We start from the raw sequence: 22652 nt of genomic DNA, 5'->3' as shown, positions 1-22652 counted from the left end.
TTAAATTTTTAATAATCAAAACTGTATAATTTCCATGTGTGCTAATCCCAATTAACAAGAATTAGGAGAAAAGGTCTTACATGCTTTTGGCAAGCAGCACAAAGCTAATTACTTAATATGCTATTTTCTAATCAGGAATGCTACTATTTTCCAAAAACTAATAAAGAATCTGTTTCATAGTAAACTTAATTTTGAAATTACATTTGCTGTTTCTAATTCACAAAAGCAGAGGCTTGTCATATATTTAGGGGTAAGATATTAATTATAAAAATATTTTATCATAATGCTGGATAGTTTAAGAAAATCATCTTATTGTGGACAAGCTCTGATTTTACAAGAGGGATGCAAAACATCATGCTGCTGCTGCTAAGTCGCTTCAGTTGTGCCCGACTCTGTGCGACCCCATAGACGGCAGCCCACCAGGCTCCACCATCCCTGGGATTCTCCAGGCAAGAATACTGGAGTGGGTTGCCATTTCCTTCTCCAGTGCATGAAAGGGAAAAGTGAAAGTGAAGTCGCTCAGTTGTATCCGACTCTTAGCGACCCCATGGACTGTAGCCTACCAGGCTCCTCCATCCATGGGATTCTCCAGGCAAGAGTACTGGAGTGGGGTGCCATTGTCTTCTCCAGCAAAACATCATAAACTGAAGCAAAACAGAAAGACAAAAATGACAAGAAATACAAAATACAAACAAAAGATAACAGTCCATTTAGGCAAGTTCACAGAAATGGGTAGAGGGAAAACAGTGAATGTACATCCATGCAGCAACACTGCCCCGTGATTAAGCCATTCTCCTTCATCCACTTCTTGCCTGCAAGCTTTCTGTCTTGTCATGAGTCCCACCATAGTTATCCTCAGTGAAAAGAGAAGCCAAATGTGGGATTTACTTATGCAAATTATTTATAATCATTAGATGAAGAATTCACTGATTTGCTGCCTGCCTCTGTTAAAGTATTTTAATAGCGACATTCTCAGCATATGGTAACTAGCAAGTGACTATTCAGCTTCTACCTAAGGAGAAGAGAGAGCTATTCTAAAACTCGAATGTCACACCTCAACTGGGTTTCCACTTATCAAGGATGTTGCTTCAAATACAACACAGGCCCTTAAACTAAAATGAAATGAAAAAAATTCCAGAGCTTTCGTGATCTCCACTCATTCTTTCAAATTAATCATGGCCTCTTGATAAACTGAAAATGAATATACTGAATTAATGAAACAATTTCCATCGAGGCTATCAAATGAAAGCAATATAATTCCAGTGAAAAGAAAATTCCATTAAGCCAGTCAGAATTTTTGAGTGTTTTCTATGTAATGTTTTGATTCTGGATAGCATGATAAAAGAGGGTCCCACTGGTGTGATCTGAGATAATTTGAGGACCAAAATATTTAAGGACAGTAATAAATTGTTGTCAGAAAAGAAAAAACAGGTATCCATGAGTTCAACAATAAATAAGACAATATAGATAGATAAATAAAAGTACTCTTATTACAGTAGGATGTTAAGTAATGGCTGATAAAAACAGGTGCTTGAGTCAGAAAAATATAATTTTAGAACCATAATAGACAAGATTGGTTCAAGTGAGCTTTCATCAATGGATCCTACATACAGTGGATGAAGTTTTGATCAAGAGTCTTAAAGTATCTGCTCACCAATCACTTTATCAGTTGTAAGGGACTATAGTAACACAGTGGAGAAATCAGACAAGGAAACAGGTGATCAATTTTATATCACAAGTGAACAGCAGATGGATACCATGTACCTCCAGATAAGATGTGCTAAGAAAGACACAGTCCTCCATGTAATACTTCATCTAGGAATGCATAACCTGAATCTTATCAAGGGAAAACATCAGATAAACCAAAGATAAAGAATACACTGTAAAAAAAAAAAAAAAAACTTAGTCATGAAACAACTGCAAGAGCCTTCTTGGACCCAATCTTAAAGAAACTGCTATTGAACAATATATTCACTGTCTATTTTACACAAATACGAGATGGGACCTCTGGAAAAAGAGATCTCTAAAAAGAACTAATGAAAAGAAAAGGTAAGTAATGGAAGTGAAGGGTCGAGTACTGAAAAGTGAGGAAGAAAAAGTAGAGAAGGTAATGGAAAGAAAGGAGAAGAAAGTTTGCTCTCTAAGATTTCAGGGTGAAACATAGATTGGTCTCATAGTAAGATGTCTACCTTTTGAGAATTAACTAGTTTTCTTAATTGCTACTACTGGAATAATTCCTTTATGAAAGTCTACAGTCTTTATGAACAGCTGACATTATCAGGGATTACTTGTGGGCAGTATTATTCATAATCAAAGTATAACCTATGAGTACTGAAAAGTAAACATAAGGAAACATGAAATCATGTTTCTAGTGCTTTCATTTTACAGACTCTTTTTATTTCTCAGTTCAAGGCATCAATACAGAACTGTATACTATATAAAACCACATATATAATGTATACATGTATACATATTACATATATATTATATACAAAAACTATAAAATATATATTTATAGTTAGATTCTAGGATCCCACTTTTGCACCCATACTGTAGATTTCAGATGTCAGTAACAGATTCAAGTAACTTTCATGTTGCACTTTAAGCTGCACAATAAAAACATTTTATTGTATAAATATAAACATTTCTTGTAATTTTGTACTAAGCATATAAAATACAACAGATGAAAAATATACATTAAAGAGTTCACTACACCATTTAATTCCTCAGGGCAAAAATCTTACTTCTTAAAGCTTTTTCAGTTTATAGGAATTATCATCTTTTCTGAGAACTGGAACATTTTTATGAACCTGCTCTTTAAGGCAGTAAAAACAAAATCAAGAAGGAAAAAAACAAACTAAATAGAAGTACTGAGGATTTAGTAAGTCCCAGCATGGTCTCCTCTCCCCACAAAAAAATGTTTTAATTACCACATTTAGCCTTTTAATAACAAGTAGTATTTGTTTCAAACTTTAATTTAAAAATCTTAACTGTGCACGTACTTACATGTGTGCATTTGTTATGTATGTGGGGATGAGGAAGGTAGAGAGGAAAAAGAGACAGAGTTAATATCAAAGGTCAACTCAGTTGACAGATGGGCTCTTTGGCTTGGATTTCTATTTACATATTTTCTTATGTAAATAAGGACTTCCCAGATGGGGCAGCAGTAAAGAATCTACCTACCAAAGCAGGATATTCAGGAGACCTGGGTTTGATCTCTGGGTCAGGAAGATTCCCTGAAGGAGGAAATGGCAACCCACTCCAGTATTCTTGCCTGGAGAATCATGGACAGAGGAGGCTGGTGGCTTACAGTCCATGGGGTCACAAAGAATAGGACACAACTAAGCTCACAAGCATGTAAATATATGGCCGATAATATAGCAAGAACTACTACTTGGAACAAAGTTGTTTAACTTCCTCTCCATACATATTTCTTAAAGAATTAAATGACATCTAAACATTGAAATGTTTGATCTATCTTATATCCATTCGGAAATATCCTCAGAGGTCTTTGTGCTCACAAAGGCAGTTTGGGCACCTCTTTAGATTTTATAACTAATGGGGGAAGGGAAAATCATCTTAGACTTTTGCTGAAAAGATAATCAGATTCTTAATGAAGTCCTTACCAATCTGTTATGTTAATGATGGATGCTCTTAGCAGTTGGTGCCTTATACTATGTCTTAACTTATCAAAAATAAATATTCCAATTGGCTAACATATTAACAGTCCTTAACTCTGAGTTAGATATTATTTTTCCTACCTTCAAACTGCAAAGCTTTAATTAGCTTATTTTCATTAAAAAAAAAAAAAACACTTTGAAAATAAAATAAATTCCTGCAAGCCTACATCAAAAGCCAAAGCATTCAGGCCACAAATAACTCACCTCGCCCCACTGATTTTAGTTCAGAGCCCTGAGAGATCAGTGAATCATTCTAGATATACACCAGCACAAATAATTACAAAATGTTTACAATTCTATTTTCTTAAAAAGCAATTCCTTTAACGTTATTTTATAGCATGTACAGAATATCTCCTTGGAAATCATCATGGCAGAGATTTCATCAATGTAAAAGGCAGCAAAAATAACTAAATGCTATATCTGCATTCTATTTCCTAGGCACCAGCCAAGTTTCCTGTGTAGGACTGAATTCTGAACAAAGAGAGTTCACATTCATTTAACCACTTCACAGGATCCTTGCAATAATTCTTTGAGAAGAAAAGTAACGTGTAAGTACTTACCATACGCCAGGCTCCACATCCAGAATTTTATATGAATTATCTCTTTGATTCATATGGAATTAAATAATCATATGGAATTGATACATTAATCCCGTTTCCACTGAAGAGAGCACTGAGAATAAGACAAGTAGCCCAAAGTCACATGGTAGTAACCAGAAGAGCTGGGCTGCTTGAGAATCACGTCTGCCTAACTCCAAAGCTTCTGTTCTTTCCCTCACCCTGTGCTGCTGCATCATCACAAAGGAGGAAACAGTCAGAGGCTAAGCGCTCAAACCAGACTGCTTAGCTATCCGTGGTAAACAAGATTTCAACCTAAGATTTCTAATTCTGAAACTCTTGTCACTACAGTACCTGGTACTTCCCATTTCAGGACCTAGACAACCATTCTAATACAGAGAGAATACAGAGAGATATAGACAACTCCGGGAGTCAGTGATGGACAGCGAAGCCTGGCGTGCTGCAGTCCACAGGGCCACAAAGAGTCGGACACGACTGAGCAACTGAACTGAACTGACACACAAAGTATAAAATCATGGCTCCAAATTTCCCCCCGAAAATTTGTTAGAAGCAGCACACATTAATATGACATCTGTACTTTCATGGAAAACCTCGTAACATAGAAAAGGTCTGAAGCACACAACTCTGCTTTTCAACCGCAGTTAAGCTGACCTGGGCTCACTTCGCAGAAGAGACTTCTTAGTTTGTTCAACCACTCAACACAGAATTGAACACCTAACCCTCTAGGAGCTGGGGACTGTGATCCCCTGACCCTCTCCTCTCTGTTTATCAAGTAACTACCTGACACCAACCCTCACCTCAGTGCCATATGCATTCCCTTTAACATCTTTCTTCTCCCAACTTCTGCTCCATTAACCTGAAAAAACCTTTCTTAATTATTCTCATTTACTAACTTCAACCCAATAATAACTACTTCCAATCACTATTTAATTCCCCTGGAGATTGTTCTTATGTATCTTGTGCAGCTTCCTGTTCCTGTGACAGGAATATTTTCCAATATCACAAAGAAGACACAAATCCAGAAGGTGGATTTCTGTAAGAAATTTGTTCTGGACTCTCTTCAAAAGGTCACTATCATTTAAAAAAAAAAAAAAAGCAGAGAAAAAGGATAGGAGAAACTAATCTAGATTTTAAAAGAACAAAAAGACATAAGCAAATGTAAGGTGTAGACCAAACCAAACTGTTGTTTGAAAAAGGTATAAAAGAAATCTTGGGGATGGTTGGAAAATTTGGACATGGACTAGATTTAAACATGACAGTATGGGATGATTATTATTTTCTAATATATGATAATGATACAGTAGTCAGAGAGAAGAATGTCCTTATTTCTAGGAGGTGCATGCTGAAGTATTTACAAGTGTGAAGCATCATAATGGTTCAAATTACTTTCAAATGGTTCAGTGATGCCTCACCTCTGTGAAATATATACAAACACAATGAGAATGCAAGTGGCAAAACACTGGTAATTGTTGAATTAAGGTAAAAGGTATTTGGATGTACATTGCATTCATTCATTGAGCTTTTCTGTACGCTGGAAATTTTCAAAACTCAAAGCTCAGTTTAAAAGGAGGGACATAAAACCACTGGACAGTCTCCACTTGCTTTTAGATTTCTAGTATTTTTGTTAGACCAGAAATAAGAAACTTCCCGCTTATCTAGAAAGGGCTAACTGCTAAATATTAGATTGGTTTACTGCTCCAGCCAGGTTGTAAGAAGGATATACAAAATTATAATGCTTTCTTTCTCCTCTAAAAACATTAGACTTCCTTGGTGGTCCAATGGTTAAGAATCTCCCAGCCGATGTAGAAAAAAAAAAAAATTTAAAACAAATGTATTTTATATTAATACTTTAAACATAAAACCATGTGATTTTCTGTTGTTACCAAAGATGAAAATTTACGGTTGTGATGTACAAATCTTTTCTTAAACCACGGAGTTTACTGTCACAATGAGAACACCATATACCAAGGTAAACAAATGGGTAAAGGATCAAACTATATATTTTTAATTAAAATCTGTGAATTATTTGCATATACATTACACAATCTCATATATTTTCTTCACCTTTCTGTTAATTCTGTGATAGATACTTTCTTATTCTTAAAGGTTCATTCAACCACTCTTAAAGGTCCTGCTCTTAGGCAAAGCATACAGAAGGAAGTATAATAAAGTGAAAATGTAACAAAGAATGGCTAAGGCTACTTTTTTTTTTTGCTGGACTACAGGTCAAAGAGAACTCTGTTTGAAATTTTTAAGGCTCTATGCTTCTTTAAAATTAAGTTACAAGATATGACTTGTGAAAGCTTTGAAAAATTAATTCATTTAATTAACAGACTATTTTCCACTATTAAATGAGACTTAAAATTCTCCATTCCAGACTCATAAACCGTTAACTGTGGGAAATAAGTTTGCCACAAAGTCCTTACACTTACAAAGGTAAGAAAAAGCAAGGAACTAACTCAAATCAATACCCTTGAAATGTAACTAAAATCTCAAAAATGTTTTCATGGATAACAGATTGCTTCAGTTACTAAAGATATTTATTTTCTTCCTACACACAAGCCCTTGGAGAATCTGCCCTTTCCCCACTCACTGAAAAGGCAACGCTATTGTGAACACATAGCTGGGTGGTTCCAAGGACTGCACGGGTGTTGGACATCGTTCATAACGTGAGACAAATGAATCCTCTCTCTTAGCAAGTTAGAATTTAGAATATGAGAACAAAGATAATCAGCTGTGGGGGCTGAGAGCTTGCTGAACCTCACATCCACAACTGACCATTGCACATTACGAAAACAGAATAAACCATTTGGTAGAGAGACACAAAAACAAGAGTATAAGCAATTCCGGAAAAAGAAATGGTGAATAAATAACTAAAAAAATTCCAGTTTCCTGGAAGCCTGGCTGCCCTTCCTGTACTTGAGTTCTATAGTATCTGATACTGGATAATTGTTCTTGATATAATCTTAAAAAAAAAAAGATAAATATGGACTTCTATGTAGGTACAAAATGTGGAAAGGAAATCAGTAAGTAAAATTAGCATACTAAATATCAAAAATATGGTTAGGACACAGCAAAGTCTAGGATTCAATTACTTAAAAATCAATAGATTCTTTCCCCAAATAGAATATTAAGTTTATACAAGGTCACCTGAGAAGACAGAACAAATTGTTCTGCTCCAAACATTTACTGATATGTATTTTCTTACTTTTCTCAGCAATAGAATATTTGAGGCCTATGGTTGATATAATGAACATTCACAGGCTACTGTCTTCAAATATAAATTTGAATATTGTAAGAATGCTTCACACTCTTCTAGGGAAAAGAACGGAATGATGTCTTTCTTCATGTATAAGAGAGACAGGATAGAAGAGCAGGTGAGTCTGAGCCCTGGTGTCAGACTCCTACATTTAAATCCTGGCTGTGCCATTTCCTAATCCTGTGGCCTTTGGCAAGTTACTTCTCCTGCTTGTTTCTAACCTATAAAATTAGTATAATAATAGAAGCAAACTCATAGGAATGTTACAAAGAATAAATGCTGTCATATATGCAAAACCCCTAAGAAACAGTAAACATTGTTATTATTTTGATTACTATTCAGGGAAGGGGATGTATTTCATATACCTGTGATGTATAAACCTGAGCTCCTTGAACAAGGCCATTTTTTAGCAGGCTTAGGAAATGAAAAACATCAAAATGTATGATTCAAAAACCAGGAGAGGGACCTCCCTGGCGGTGCAGTGGTTAGTACTTCTTCCAACGCAGGGTACGCGGGTTCAGCCGCTCGTCAGTGAGCTAAGATCCCACATGCCTTCTAGCCAAAATACCAAAACATAAAACAGAAGCAATATTGTAACAAATTCAATAAAGACTTTTAAAAATGGCCCACATAAAAAAAAAATCTTAAAAAAAAAACCCTAAAAAAACAGGGGAGATAAAGATAAGTCCACATTTAAAATGCATGTAATCTCTTTAGTAGGGCCTCTGCACAATAAACTAAGAGTTATTCTTTCATGAAGGATACAGTTTGTCTTCTGATAAAAGCTTTTATAAAAGCATTCCTTCAACAACCTCTGACCACAAAAGGAAGCCCTTCTTTTCCTGAATGCTCACTCAGATACAGCAAAACAGAAGATAATCTACTGATGTTAGAGGAAGGCAAAAATCTTTCGATTTTTCAAATTATAAAATATTTTTTAAAATAAACCAACTACTAACTCTACTCTCATAAAGTGTAGATTTCGACTGGTTCAGAAGTAACCTCAAAAACTCCCTGTGGGGGGGGGGGGGTGGGGCTAGACAATTATACAGTTAAGAAAAAGCTAGAGATACTATAAAGAGAAAAATAGTTCTTGCACCATGAACACATACACAAAATTCGCTTCCTACAAAACGTGCATTAAGACCAAACAGAAAAGAACCAAACAAAAGGTCAAAAACTATTTCGAGGGAAACAAGGAAAAGAAAAGAAGGAAGATGGAAGGAAGAGAGAGAACACTATTGCAGATAATCTCAGCAATCTGGAAGGCGAAAGACCGGAAACATCCTAATATTCATTTAAAAACCCAAAATGATTATGCAAAAAATTAAAAAAAAAAAAACAAAACAACTGAGGTGGAACACAAGACCAACAGGAATATGTCCTTTGTAAGACTAGGAAAAAACAGGCAAGCCTTCTCCCACACCTTTCCCCCAGGTCAACACAAAACAAAAAACAGAACAGAGGGGCTAGTAGTTAAGCTTAAAAAGAAAATGAAAATGAAGTTGACATCCTAGTGTTTCCAATTTTGTGGCAAAAAAAAAAAAAAAAGTATATATATATATATATACACATATATATGTATTTAGTGACTACAAAATCTCTCCTCAGACCTCCAGCAAAAATGGCACACCAACCTCCTCTGTGACCTTTTTACTCCCTTCTTTTAAGTCAATAATTTTAGTGATGGCTCAAAACTCACAGCCATTTAAGTAAACCCTTTTCAAAATAAAGACTTTTCAAAAATAAAGTCTTTTTGAAAAGACTTTTCAAAAATAAAGTCTATATGCTAATAAAGTCTTTTCAAAAAAAAGACTTTTCAAAAATAAAGTCTTTTTGAAAAGACTTTTCAAAAATAAAGTCTATATGCTAATAAAATACGTAAGCAACCGAATACTAAGGGTTCTATACTATCATTAACAAGACATCATTTTGCTTGTATTTTAACCTTCAAAAACATAAGTAAAAATAACTTAAGGCCAATGCTTGTAACAAGAAATGGCAACTAACATGAATTTAGCTTTTACTTACTATGTGCCAGGCACAGTAGTAAGCACTTTAGTATTATCTCATTTAACGCTTATGAAAGTGAAAGTGTTAGTCGCTTAGTTATGGCTGACTCTTCGAAACCCCATGGACTGTAGCCCCCAGGCTCCTCTGTTCATGGAATTCTCTAGGCAAGACTAGAAACTCATCTAACAGATGAGGTCATAAGAAGAGAAATTAAGAAATTTGTACGAGGGCAAACAGCTGTAAGCAATGAAGCCAAGATCTAAACCAGGAAATATGACCAAGTTTGGAAACATATATATTACACACTGCAGTTTTGCTCTCATATCTGCTTTCGATATTTCATACAATTTTTTAAAATCATACTGTCAATAAAGACATGCATAATTTGACCTCAAAACAGGACCTAAATAAGGGACATTCAGAATCAAAATAAACTCAATTGATAACAGTCATAGAAACTGATGTAGTCATAGACAACAAACCAAAAGTCTAAGGAGAAAAAAAGAAAACAGTTCCACATCACGTGTTAAAGCATGCTTAAAATGATTCGTATTTCTAAGTCCCAAACTTTAAGTATCATTTCTTAAAGAAAAACCACATTAAATTTTTAAATCCCAATACTCTAATGAGTAGTGCTACTTTACTTTCCAACTTATTTTTTCTGATTAAAAAAACTTTTTAAATCTTATAATGTAAGTTTCACATTAAGTATAGCTGCACTTTTTATTGTGCTTTGAGTTCCCTTCCTTGAACTTTTTAAACTCTCTTAATACATATTTCTAGAAAGAATACATTCCATAGACTTTCAATAGTGGGCAACAATTTTGTAAACTATAAAAATGCTGCACTATTTTTTGAGTCTAAAGCCCAAAATCTAGTCATAAATATACCCTCAGATGTTTTTAAGACATAAAGGCAGCAAATTATAAACAAAACTCTTAGCTCAACATCCTCATAATGCAAAGTCATAAGAGCATCCTCTTTGCCATAATCAATGTAATAGAACTTTTCTAAGCAAAAAACATTACCATTTGTTCAACTATGAAAATTCATTCCCCAGTCTACTCTACGTGTATCAAAAGGAAGTTTTAAATTGAAAATTTTGTATTATTTGTATTAAACTACATCCCACTAACAAGTAAAAAGGGATATCACATAGAAAGCCTACTGAATTCAGACTCATGAGAGGACTACAACTTCCAAGCCTATTGAGATTTAAAAGTCTCCTCATTCCTAATAACTAAACTAAAATGACCTATATTTATAGTAACTCAAGCTTACTCCTTGGAAGGAAAGTTATGACCAACCTAGACAGCATATTAAAAAGCAGAGACATTACTTTGCCAACAAAGGTCTGTCTAGTCCAGGCTATGGTTTTTCCAGTAGTCATGTATGGATGTGAGAGTTGGACTTTTATAAAGAAAGCTGAGCACCGAAGAATTGATGCTTTTGAATTGTGGTGTTGGAGAAGACTCTTGAGAGTCCCTTGGACTGCAAGGAGATCCGACCAGTCCATCCTAAAGGAGATCAGTCCTGGGTGTTCATTGGAAGGACTGATGTTGAAGCTGAAACTCCAATACTTTGGCCACCTGATGCAAAGAGCTGACTCATTGGAAAAGACCCTGATGCTGGGAAAGATTGAGGGCAGGAGGAGAAGGGGACGACAGAGGATGAGATGGTTGGATAGCATCATCAACTCGATGGACATGGGTTTGGGTGGACTCCGGGAGTTGGTGATGGACAGGGAGGCCTGGCGTGCTGTAGTTCATGGGGTCGCAAAGAGTCGAACACAACTGAGCGACTGAACTGAACTGATAGTAATTCACAAATAATTATAATTAAAAAACATAAAATCCAGTCACATAATCAGATGCTTTAGAAGTACAATCTACTCTAATGGAGTTAAGACCATCTTTTCTCAATGAATTTGAGATTTTCATAGACTAAATTTACTAAAATACTGTATTCCATGTGCTAAATACATGCATACGCACACATACACACCCATCTTAGATTAACTAGTATTGATGAAGTCAACTAGGTCAAATTTCGTTTCCAGAAACAACTATACTGCCTTCCAAAACAAAGATTACAAAAATGAATCCATAATAATACTTTTCAATTACTTCTCCATCAATATAAATATTGAGAACTGCTAGCTGGTAAATGAAGTTTATATGACTGTGGGACTACATTGTGTAATTGGGCATTTCCCTTAATCAATTTGGTATACTAAGTATCCTCACAAATGTTAGATAACTTCTCACAACCGTATAACGTAGTTGCAGAAAGTAACCACAGAAAAGCTAATATTAAAGTAATCTTAATAATCAATGACTTCCTATTCTTAAATATTTTAGGGAAATAAGGGTAGGCCTTTGGATATTTTACGAGAAATAGCAGCTTAACAACTCAGCAAAATGTACAGCCAGGTACCACTTGAAGGATTCTATATAGGATAAAAAAATAACAAATTTTATGAAAGGAAACAGAATTAACTCCTTTTTGCTTTAAAAAAAAAAAAGAAATGATAAGAGGTACATTTCTCCTTTTTTTAAGGGTGAGGGGGTACTTTTTTATTACAAAACTATATGGCACAAAAGGGATAAACTTATGCTTACAGTTTAAGACTGAAGTGTCCTGAATAATATTAAAAAATTTATGTATCTTTCCACTTAGCATATTTTCTTCTTTCTTCATTCTTGTATATCAATACTATGTAGGGAGTTTCAAAGTGGCTTTCAATGACCTCCCGTCCAGGAATCCACATCCTTGTGTAATCCTCTCTCCTTGAGAGACAGAGTGTGTGAGTGTGTGAGTGTGTGTGTGTGTTTGTGTGTGTGTGTTTGTGTGTTTTTGTGTGTTGCGTGCGTGGACTCAAACATTCAGTTGAGTCTGACTCTTTGCATCCCCATGGACTGTAGCCCACCAGGCTCCTCTGTCCATGGGATTTCCCAGGCAAGAATACTGGAGTGGGTTGCCAATTTCGTTCTCCAGGTGACCTTCCCGACCCAGGGACTGAACCCGCGTGTCCTGTGTCTCCTGCAATGACAGGCGGATTCTTTCCCACTAGTACCACTTGGGAAGCCCTCTGTCCCTAAGTATGGACTGGACCTAATGACTCACTCTTAGGAAACAGAATAGGGGAAAAGCGATGGGTTGCCACCTTAAATTACAGTTGGATTAGTTTAAACTATAGATGGACTGCCAGTTTAAATCACAAAACAAAACAAAAAATAAAAGGTTCATGCAACAAGAACTAGTAGGCTGCTGGCAAACAAGCTGACATGAGGAACTGGGGCCTTAGGTCGGACAACCAGTGAGGAACGGAGCACAGCCAACAGCCCGATCCTCCCCTGGGGCTTTCAGATGAGAACACAGCACTGGTGGATACACATGTAGAATGTAGCTCTGCAAGACACCCTGAGCCAGAGGACCCAGCAAACTATACTCAGATTCTTGACCACAAGACCTGAGAGATAATGTTTGTTATTTTAAGTCACTGAGCTTTGGGGTAATCTGTTATGCAGTGCTAAGGGTTGGACTGTGTCTGCTCAAAACTCATACGATGAAGTCTAACTCTCAGTGCCTCAGAATGTGACCTTATTTGGAGACACGATCTTTACAGGAGTAATCAAGTTAAAGTGAGGTCATTAAGAATCCACCTGCCAAGCAGGAGACTTGAGTTCAATCCCTGGGTCGGGAAGATCCCCTGGAGAAGGAAATGGAAACCCACTCCAGTGTTCTTGCCTGGAGAATCCCAGGGACAGGGGAGCCTGGTGGGCTGCTGTCTATGGGGTCACAAAGAGTTGGACACAACCGAGCACACGCACACTCAGAGAGTAAGTGACTCATCCAAAATCACAGTTAGTAGTTGAGGTGAGACTAAACCAAATGGTCCTTTTTCCTACCTTCAAATCTTTTCTCAAAAAGTTAAATAGAAAAGGCTTTTCTTTCACTTGCTATATTCAATCTTTGTAACACTGCTACCTTAGAAATATATATATCAGTTCAGTTCAGTCGCTCAGTTGTGTCTGACTCTTTGCGACCCCATGAACCACAGCACGCCAGGTCTCCCTGTCCATCACCAACTCCCAAAATTTACTGAAACCCATGTCCATCAAGTTGGTGATGCCATCCAACCATCTCATCCTCTGTCGTCCCCTTCTCCTCCTGCCCCCAATCCTTCCCAGCATTAGGGTCTTTTCCAATGAGTCAACTCTTTGCATGAGGTGGCCAAAGTATTGGAGTTTCAGCTTCAACATCAGTCCTTCCAATGAACACCCAGGACTGATCTCCTTTAGGATGGACTGGTTGGATCTCCTTGCAGTCCAAGGGACTCTCAAGAGTCTTCTCCAACACCACAGTTCAAAAGCATCAATTCTTTGGTGCTCAGCTTTCTTCACCGTCCAGCTCTCATATCCATACATGATCACTGGAAAAACCATAGCCTTGACTAGATGGACCTTTGCTGGCAAAGTAATGTCTCTGCTTTTAAATATACTATCTAGGTTGGTCATAACCTTCCTTCCAAGGAGTAAGCGTCTTTTAATTTCATGGCTGCAATCACCATCTGCAGTGATTTTGGAGCCGAAAAAAAGAAAGTCTGACACTGTTTCCACTGTTTCCCCATCTATTTCCCATGAAGTGATGGGACCAGATGCCACGATCTTAGTTTTATGAATGTTGAGCTTTAAGCCATTTTTCACCCTCCTCTTTCACTTTCATCAAGAGGCTCTTTAGTTCTTCTTCACTTTCTGCCATAAGGGTGGTGTCATCTGCATATCTGAGGTTATTGATATTTCTCCCAGCAATCTTGATTCCAGCTTGTGTTTCTTCCCACACAAGCCCAGCGTTTCTCATGATGTACTCTGCATAGAAGTTAAATAAGCAAGGTGACAACATACAGCCTTGACGTACTCCTTTTCCTATTTGGAACCAGTCTGTTGTTCCATGTCCAGTTCTAACGGTTGCTTCCTGACCTGCATACAAGTTTCTCAAGAGACAGGTCAGATGGTCTGGTATTCCCATCTCTTGAAGAATTTTCCACAGTTTATTGTGATCCACACAGTCAAAGGCTTTGGCATAGTCAATCAAGCAGAAATAGATGTTTTTCTGGAACTCTCTTGCTTTTTCGATGATCCAGTGGATGTTGGCAATTTGATCTCTGGTTCCTCTGCCTTTTCTAAAACCAGCTTGAGCATCTGCAAGTTCACGGTTCACGTATTGCTGAAGCCTGGTTTGGAGAATTTTGAGCATTACTTTACTAGCGTGTGAGATGAGTGCAATGGTGCAGTAGTTTGAGCATTCTTTGGCATTGCCTTTCTTTGGGATTGGAATGAAAACTGACCTTTTCCAGTCCTGTGGCCACTGCTGAGTTTTCCAGATTTGCTGGCATATCCAGTGCAGCACTTTCACAGCATCATCTTTGAGGATTTGAAATAGCTCAACTGGAATTTCATCACCTCCACTGGCTTTGTTCGTAGTGATGCTTTGACTATTAATCTCTATCTACTTCCTCCTCTAACTACACAAACAGTTAGTCATTTTTTTTTTTCACTCCCTGAACCTTAAAGCACTGTCTTTCAATTCCTAATGCTTTTCGTGCATCTGGGTTAATCATTTTTATATACTGGAACCCAAGATTCCACTTGTGCCGAGTTTGGAAATACAGCATTAGCTTAATATTTGATCCAATTAAAATACAAATACACCTGGAAAGAGTACTACTAGACCATATTATCAGTCATCTGCATTTTAGTAAGAACATGTCAGATGCTTTTCAGAGAAACAAAGACGGCAAGACAACCAGTGCCAACTTGTCCAGGGAATCAGAGTTTCTTTTCTGGAATATCTGGGATTAGGTGCTTAAGAGTAAGCCTTTTTCTGGGAGTCTGAATTACAAGATATAAGTGCAAACAGATATAAATTGTGGGCAGTATGGAGACCAGGCTTCCATAAGAGAGTTCAAACGTGAAGAAAGCCAAACCCAAAGAGAGCAAGATGGATGTGCAAGAGAGGCATACTGCTGGAGAGACACCTGACTGCATTTGCTTCCTGGATTCTCCTTGCACAGTCCAGCTGTCCCTGGGTCCTTCTGTGTGCCCTGGGACACACCCACAAGTCTGATAACGTCCCCTTTCTGCATTTGATTGAACTGAGTCAGGAGCAATCAGTAGAGAACTCACATGGTCAAAAAGATAACCTCTCTACAGCTGAAGAACATCACTGAAGGACTAGGAACCTTCCATGTAAAATATAGCACCATGGCTACAAACACAAGAACTGACTGGCAGAAGCCAAGGTTTAAACAACTGCTTGGAAGACGTCCCAGATATTGGTGGAACAGGAAAAAGAGTTGCGATTTGAAAAGACCATACCCTCTATCTTTTCATTTGGGATTTTTTAGTTGTTCTAATAAAGAATATCCCACCAAATATATATCTATATCTATACATATATATCTATCCATCTATCTATCTATCTATCTATCTATCTATATATATATCCCATAATCTACACACTTGCTAGTGGGTGTGTAAATTATGACAGCTACTTTAGAGATCAATTTGGAAATATCTAGAGAAGGTGAAGATGCAGATTTCACACAATCCAGCAAGTTTACTACCAGGTGGCTACTATGGACTAAAACGTGTCCCCCCAAAAAACTTACATGTTGAAGCCTTTACTCCCAACATGACCAAACCCAGAGACAGGGTCTTTGGTAGATTATTTAGGTTAAATGAGATCATAAGGGTGAGGCCCTAAACCGATAATGATAAGAAGAGGTTAAGGAAGCTCCTCAACTGGTTCTCTTTCTCTCTACCTTGTGAGGATGAAGCTATACAGAAACCATCTGCAGGTCAGGAAGAGGGCCTGTATCCAATCACGCTGACAACCTGATCTTGAACTTCCACCCTCTAGAACTGTGAGAAAATCAATTTATGCTCTTTACAAAATAAGATAAAAATTAAAATTTTTCAGTAACAACAGAGCAAAGTAAAAGACTAAAACTCCAGCAACTAGGTAGTGAAAGTATTCCCAAGTGCCTCACAATATAGCTCATTATTCAATCTAGTCACTCAGAGTTGCTACAAAACAATAAAGAGTTCCAAAGCCTGTGCTTACAACTAGATTTTCTCAGGATAAAAAGGAAATGATGCTGCAAAGCGTAATTTTATTCTATGTAGGTGTCTACAATAAAAGTATAATGCTTTAAAGCCAGGATTGAAACTGAAATATAATTGATTCTAATACATTCTCTCTCTCTTTTTTTTTTTTCCTTTTTTCCTTTTTGGTGCAGAAAACATAGTTATCCAGGAAAGGAAGCTTGCCTATTTCACCTAATCATCAGTGATAAAGATGGATTAAAACCCAGCTCCTTAAGAGTCACAGTTCAGTGGTCTTGTTACAATGCAACAATGCAGCAAAGCCCTTCCTGGCTTCTTGGTCAACAGACAAAACAATCCTAAAACTGACCTGATTCTGTGTTCTGGGCTGGCATGAACCTGCGTAGAAACAACAGGAGTGGCAGGCACTTTCTTCCTGAAGCAGATGTGGAGAAGTATTATACCTGCGATGAAAGGAAAAAAAGAGAAAACCCAGTTTATTTTCAGAATGTTTTAGCATTATGAGTAGTTCATTTCCTACTAATTCTCTATTTATCTCATTATTTCTTGCCAATAGTTTAATGATATGACAGCACTTAAAAACAGATAAAATTTGCTATTCAAAATCCAAAGAAGAGGAACTTCCCTGGTGGTCCAGGGATTAAGAATTTGCCTTGCAATGCAGCAGACCTGGGTTCAATCCCTAGTGGGGAAACTAAGATCCTACATGCTGTGGGGCAACTAAGCCAGCCTGTTGCAACAAAGACCCCACGTGCCACAAAGAAGACACAGCACAGCCAATTAAATAAATATTTCAAAATCCAAAGAAGAATACAGTCATTCAAAGCTCCATCTGGTTCAGCCGAGATCTGGGAAGAGTTACTTAAAGCGTTAACGACAACAGTTGCTTAGTGACAGAGCCCAGTTCAGAACCTAATTCTTGACACTTTAGTCCAGTATTCATCTGTACATCATAGATCACAATGTCTCTTTTTGGAGAATCAAATATGAGCAAAAAAGAAAAAAAAAATCATGTTATTTCTCTAGGAGTATTTGTCAAGCATCTGAAGATAAACGTGGTATAGAGCTGAATTGATATGTTCTAAATCAAAATAAAAAAAGTTTCATCACCCAATAGATATAATCCAACCTCAAAATATTTAGCGTGCCTTCTATAGGATACTTAGGGCTTCCCATGAGGCTCAAGGGTGAAGAATCCGCCTGCAGTGCAAAAGCCGAAGGAGATGTGGGTTCAATCCCTGGGTTTGATCCCTGAGTCAGGAAGATCCCCTGGAGGAAGAAATGGCAACCCACTCCAATATTCTGGCCTGAGAAATCCCATGGAGTACAGTCCATGGGGTCACAAAGGATCAGACACTACTGAGTGACTATGCATGCACACACACACTACACACACACACACTTATAGGGTATTTAACTGTTTCTTTTATTTACCATTCAGTATTTCAATATGAAAACACCAGCACCATGAATCATTCTGGTCTTTCTTAACTATGCTCTGAACAAGTTCTTTTGTTACTCAATTACTTCTTCAATTCCAAAGCTCCTTTACTCAAAAATGAGAAGCTTGGACTAATCGCATGGGCCTTCTAACTCTTAAAATAGTTATGCCTAAGAATAGCTTCATCTTTAACGACATTTCCTTTTCTGATCAACTATGTATTCTGTCATATGTTTGTTAATCTCTGTGATCATATTAGTACAACAGTTCAAACATCAGCAATATTGCCCTCAAATATAGTTAATTATCATTCAAAAACCTATGAAACAAAAACCTAGCTTTGCTGTCTCATTTCTTATGAAAAAGTAGTTTTTAAAAAATCTACCTCTTTGGTGGTTTCTAAGAAAAATCCTGAATTATTTTCTCAAATCATTCATTCTGTCATTCTTCCAAGTTGTTACTGAGTGGCTTGTCAATGGCAGACACATGCTTAATGAGATTTAAGATTTTTAGATAAGATCCCTCCAGTGAAATGGTGAGGAACATTAGGGATTCAAGTGGCAGTGGGAAAGTAGGCAGAAGTGATGACATGTCTCCTACATCTCAATATCAGAATATGCCTTCACTGCTTTTTTTAAAAATACATTAACTACTGACTTCCATAAAACATGTTGTTTGTAACATGCTTTAAATTTAAAGTAATAGAATGAACCCGACTGAGCGACTGAACCGAACTGCATAGAATGAATATCCACGTACCTTGCCATCCAACTCAAGAACCTAAATATAAGTAACTGGTTAACGTTTTACTGATTTGCTCTTCCCTCCACCCACCTCTCCCAACTCCTCAGTCCTCTATAACTGCGATCCTCTATTCTGTGCTTTGTAGTTGCTGTTGTGCAGTTGTAAGTCATGTCCGACTCTTTGTGACCCCATGGACTGCACCACACCAGGTTCCCCTGTCCTTTACCATCTCCCCGAGTTTGCTCAAACTCATATCCATTGAGTCGGTGATGTTATCTAACCACGTCATCGTCCGCCACCCCCTTCTCCTCCTGCCCTCAATCGTTCCCAGCAACAGGGTCATATCATTCCTTCGAGGTTTAGAAAGCATACCACACACAAACATATCCTTCAACACTGTGTTTCATTTTTTCACTTGGTTTTATGTTTCCAAGTTGAATTCATAATGTTGCATATAGTTGTAGTTCTTTCACCTCAAGGCCGAATAATTTCACATTGTGTAAATGAATTGAGTTATCCATTCTCTTTTCAATAGCATTTTGTTTTCTTCCCAGATTTTGTGTTTTTCTTGTTTTGCCATTATGAACATTACTGTTAAGAAAGTTCTCATATGCATCTGTTCCACATGTGACATAATTTCTCTTAAGGATTTGCCTAGGAAGTGAGGAACATATGCGTTTTCAATTTTTCACGAGGTCACCAATTTTTCTTTTCCCTAAAGTGTGTTTAGCAATATATAATCTCACCACCCCTCAGTTCAGTTCAGGTCAGTCACTCGGTTGTGTCCGCCTCTTTGCTATCCCATGGACTGCAGCACGCCAGGCTTCCCTGTCCATCACCAACTTCCAGAGCTTGCTCAAACTCATGTCCATCGAGTTGGTGATGCCATCCAACCATCTCATCCTCTGTTGTCCCCTTCTCCTCCTGCCTTCAATCTTTCCCAGCATCAGGGTCTTTTCTAGTGAGTCAGTTCTTCGCATCAGGTGGCCAAAGTATTGGAGTTTCAGCTTCAGCATCAGTCCTTCCAATGAATATTCGGGACTGATGTAGTATCACCAGCACTAGGTAGTTCATATTGATCCATATGTTTTCTTCAACATTTAGTAATGCCATCTTCTTAACTTGGGGGTATAAAACCATCTAACTGTAGTCTTACTTTGTATTTTCCTGTTGATTAATGATACCGAGCATTTCCTCAGGTTTACCGGCTAACTCATATTTCCTCTTTTATGAAATGCCTGTTCATTTCTACAAGCCATTTCCTCCTCAGTTTTTTGCCCTTTACTTATTATTTCATAGAAATTATATATATGTTTTTGTTTGCTGATTATTTGACTTTACCTCTTTTGAATCAATGGGTACGGGCAATTATTGAGATAAAGACACAGAAGTAAAAATAGCAGGGAGCTGGAAACGGGGAGCTAGAGTACCAATGTTTTGCTCAACCCATGTTTGTATTTTAACACCATCTACAGATATCTTCCAAGTATTAGAAATTTCAAATGTTACACTATTGATCCTATTTTGTAATCTTTTGATAAAAATTCAGTCAAGGGCAAATGCTTTGATATGATTTCAGTGCATTCTAATTAAAACATGCAATATAATATAATTTCAGGTATCCATTTCATACAAATCACAATTGAAATTACATTTTAGACAGAGTTCTCATTTTGACTCTGACATTTTAGGTGTTTTTACTTCATGCTTTAGGTTGTCTCCAATTTAGAGTAAGTTAGCTTTATTGTCAAAAGATTGAATCTGAATGTATATGTACACAAGTATAAAAACTGAATTTCAAAACTAAATTGTACAAACTAGAACACCAGAGACCTGCATTCTAGCCTTGACTAGACAATTAGCTATACCTCCTTGGCCTAACTCTGTCTTTAAGTAGGTTTTCTTATATCTATAACATGAAAATGTGCTGGTATTAATAAATTCTAAGGACCTTTGAATCATACTCTTTGGCTTAAAGATCTGCAAGAAAATAATTTTTTCCAGATATCTCCCAAAGTTTTAGGAATCTCTTTCCAGGTGTTAAAATAATGAAAAGAGTAACAAAAAGCTAAATATCTGGGGGGAAAAATTGTAACAAGCAGGGCTATAGCCCTCCTATGGCTTCTGAGGACTCTTGGCAGATCACCTGACAGGCAGCATCATACAGGAAAACAATCAAAAGCCACGTAATTTGAATCACTCTACAGTGCTGCCATTGATTCCTATATAAGCTATCAAAAGAACTTCTGGAATCACATTTACCCACTTACCTGAATCTGCACTCTTCCACCATGCTTAAACATTCTGTGTGTATGCGTGTGTGCTCAGCTGTATCCACCTCTCTGCGACCCCATGGACTATAACCCACCAGTCCTCTGTCCATGGGATTCTCCAGGCAAGAATACTAGAGTGGGTCCCCATTTCCTTCTCCAGGGGATCTTCCTGACCCAGGGATTGAACCTCCATCTCCTGCATCGGCGGGTAGATTCTTTTACCACTGAGCCACCTGGGGAACCAAACTTTCTGAAACCACGTCAAAGTCCAACTGCTTCACTTTAATACTAGCTGTTATGCCCCTACTAGTCAAGGACCTTGCTCTAGTTAAGTCCCACTTCTCTTTCCTACATCATCAAATTTCCTAATTCTGTCCTCCCAATAAAGCAAAACCACCAGTGTATGTGTGTCAATTTCTAATCATTAGAAATCAAACAACATCAGTGGCAAAACTTCTGACCCCACCCACACTAAGTTATGACCAATGTCTGATTCCCTTATCAGTGAAAGGTCAGAAAAGAGTTGTCCTTGTTCTCTGTCTTCAAGTATTCTTCAGTTCAAACTGCTCTTCAACACACCCCTGAAAATTCCAAAATCACCAGTTACTGACATATATATATTGTAAAATCCAAAAACCAGTCAGATAGCCTCTTTTTTAACCTATCTGCAGCATCAGGCATGATTCATCAAGCCCTAATACACTTTCTTTACCTGGCTTTTCTCCTAGTTATTACTGGTTTCATCCTATCTCATTGGCCACTCGTCAGCTTCCTTTGCTTAATTTCTCCTTTTCTCCATGACCATTCAAGTTCCTACTTTCTTTCTAACCATCAGCAAAAACCACTGGCTCTATCTACAAAATATATCCAGAATCTGAGCACTCCTCATATCACCTATGTAGAGACTTGCTGTAATAGTAACTATCATCTTTCTCATCTCTCACTGGGATTTTTTCCATAATTTAGTAACTAGCCTCCCAACTACTACCCTTGCCCTATTTCAGTCCTTTTTCATCAAAGCAGCCAGAGTGATCCTGATAATCTTAAATAAATCATATTAATATAATGTAACATCTGTACCCTAAATCTCCCAATGGCTTCTCATCTCATAAATACCAAAATCTTCAAAATAGCAAAAAGGAACCTAGGTAACTTAGCTCCTCCTTGCTATTCTTTATACAGGTAGACATCCTCTTGCCTCAGAGCTTCACACTTGCTGTTCTCCTGCCTCAAAACTACTCTAAGATGAGTATCCCCACCTGCCTCACAATTGCGCTATTTTCAGATCTTTGCTCAAAGGTCTCCTTTGTTAACTCTTTGCTATTCATTCTGTTTATGTAACAATTCTACTCCCAGCATCCCTAACACACTTTCCTTATTTATTTCTCACCAATGTCACTAACATTCACTTATTTCACTTTTATTCCTCCTTGTGTATTTCCTCCCCCGCAAAACAGAAAATCCACAAGGGCAAGAGCTTTGTTCTTCTTGGTGCTACATCTTCAATGCTTGGAAGGGGTGGGGCCAGCACATA

General features: G+C 37.4%; 1 protein-coding gene across 2 annotated transcripts in view; it reads right to left on the bottom strand.

The window, feature by feature from the left end:
• WDFY3 (WD repeat and FYVE domain containing 3) overlaps positions 1 to 22652 on the bottom strand; it is a 279731-nt gene that overhangs the window by 232671 nt on the left and 24408 nt on the right. Inside the window, exon 2 of one of the 2 annotated variants that reach the window (XM_081582148.1) lies at positions 17010 to 17103. Coding sequence is in view for 1 of the 2 variants with exons in the window: in XM_081582158.1 (XP_081438284.1) it covers positions 564 to 580 (17 nt within the window). In the remaining variant the exon portion in view is untranslated. Of the gene's footprint in view, positions 1 to 563; positions 612 to 17009; positions 17104 to 22652 lie in introns of those variants that run through there. The other variant, XM_081582158.1, reaches the window with a different exon arrangement.

This window comes from Giraffa tippelskirchi, chromosome 1, assembly GCF_054371585.1.
Source record: "Giraffa tippelskirchi isolate mGirTip1 chromosome 1, T2T-mGirTip1v1.2.pri, whole genome shotgun sequence".
In the NCBI taxonomy this organism is placed as follows: domain Eukaryota; kingdom Metazoa; phylum Chordata; class Mammalia; order Artiodactyla; family Giraffidae; genus Giraffa; species Giraffa tippelskirchi.
The sequence above is the reverse complement of the archived record's forward strand: the minus strand, read 5'-3'. Positions and strand labels throughout refer to the sequence as shown.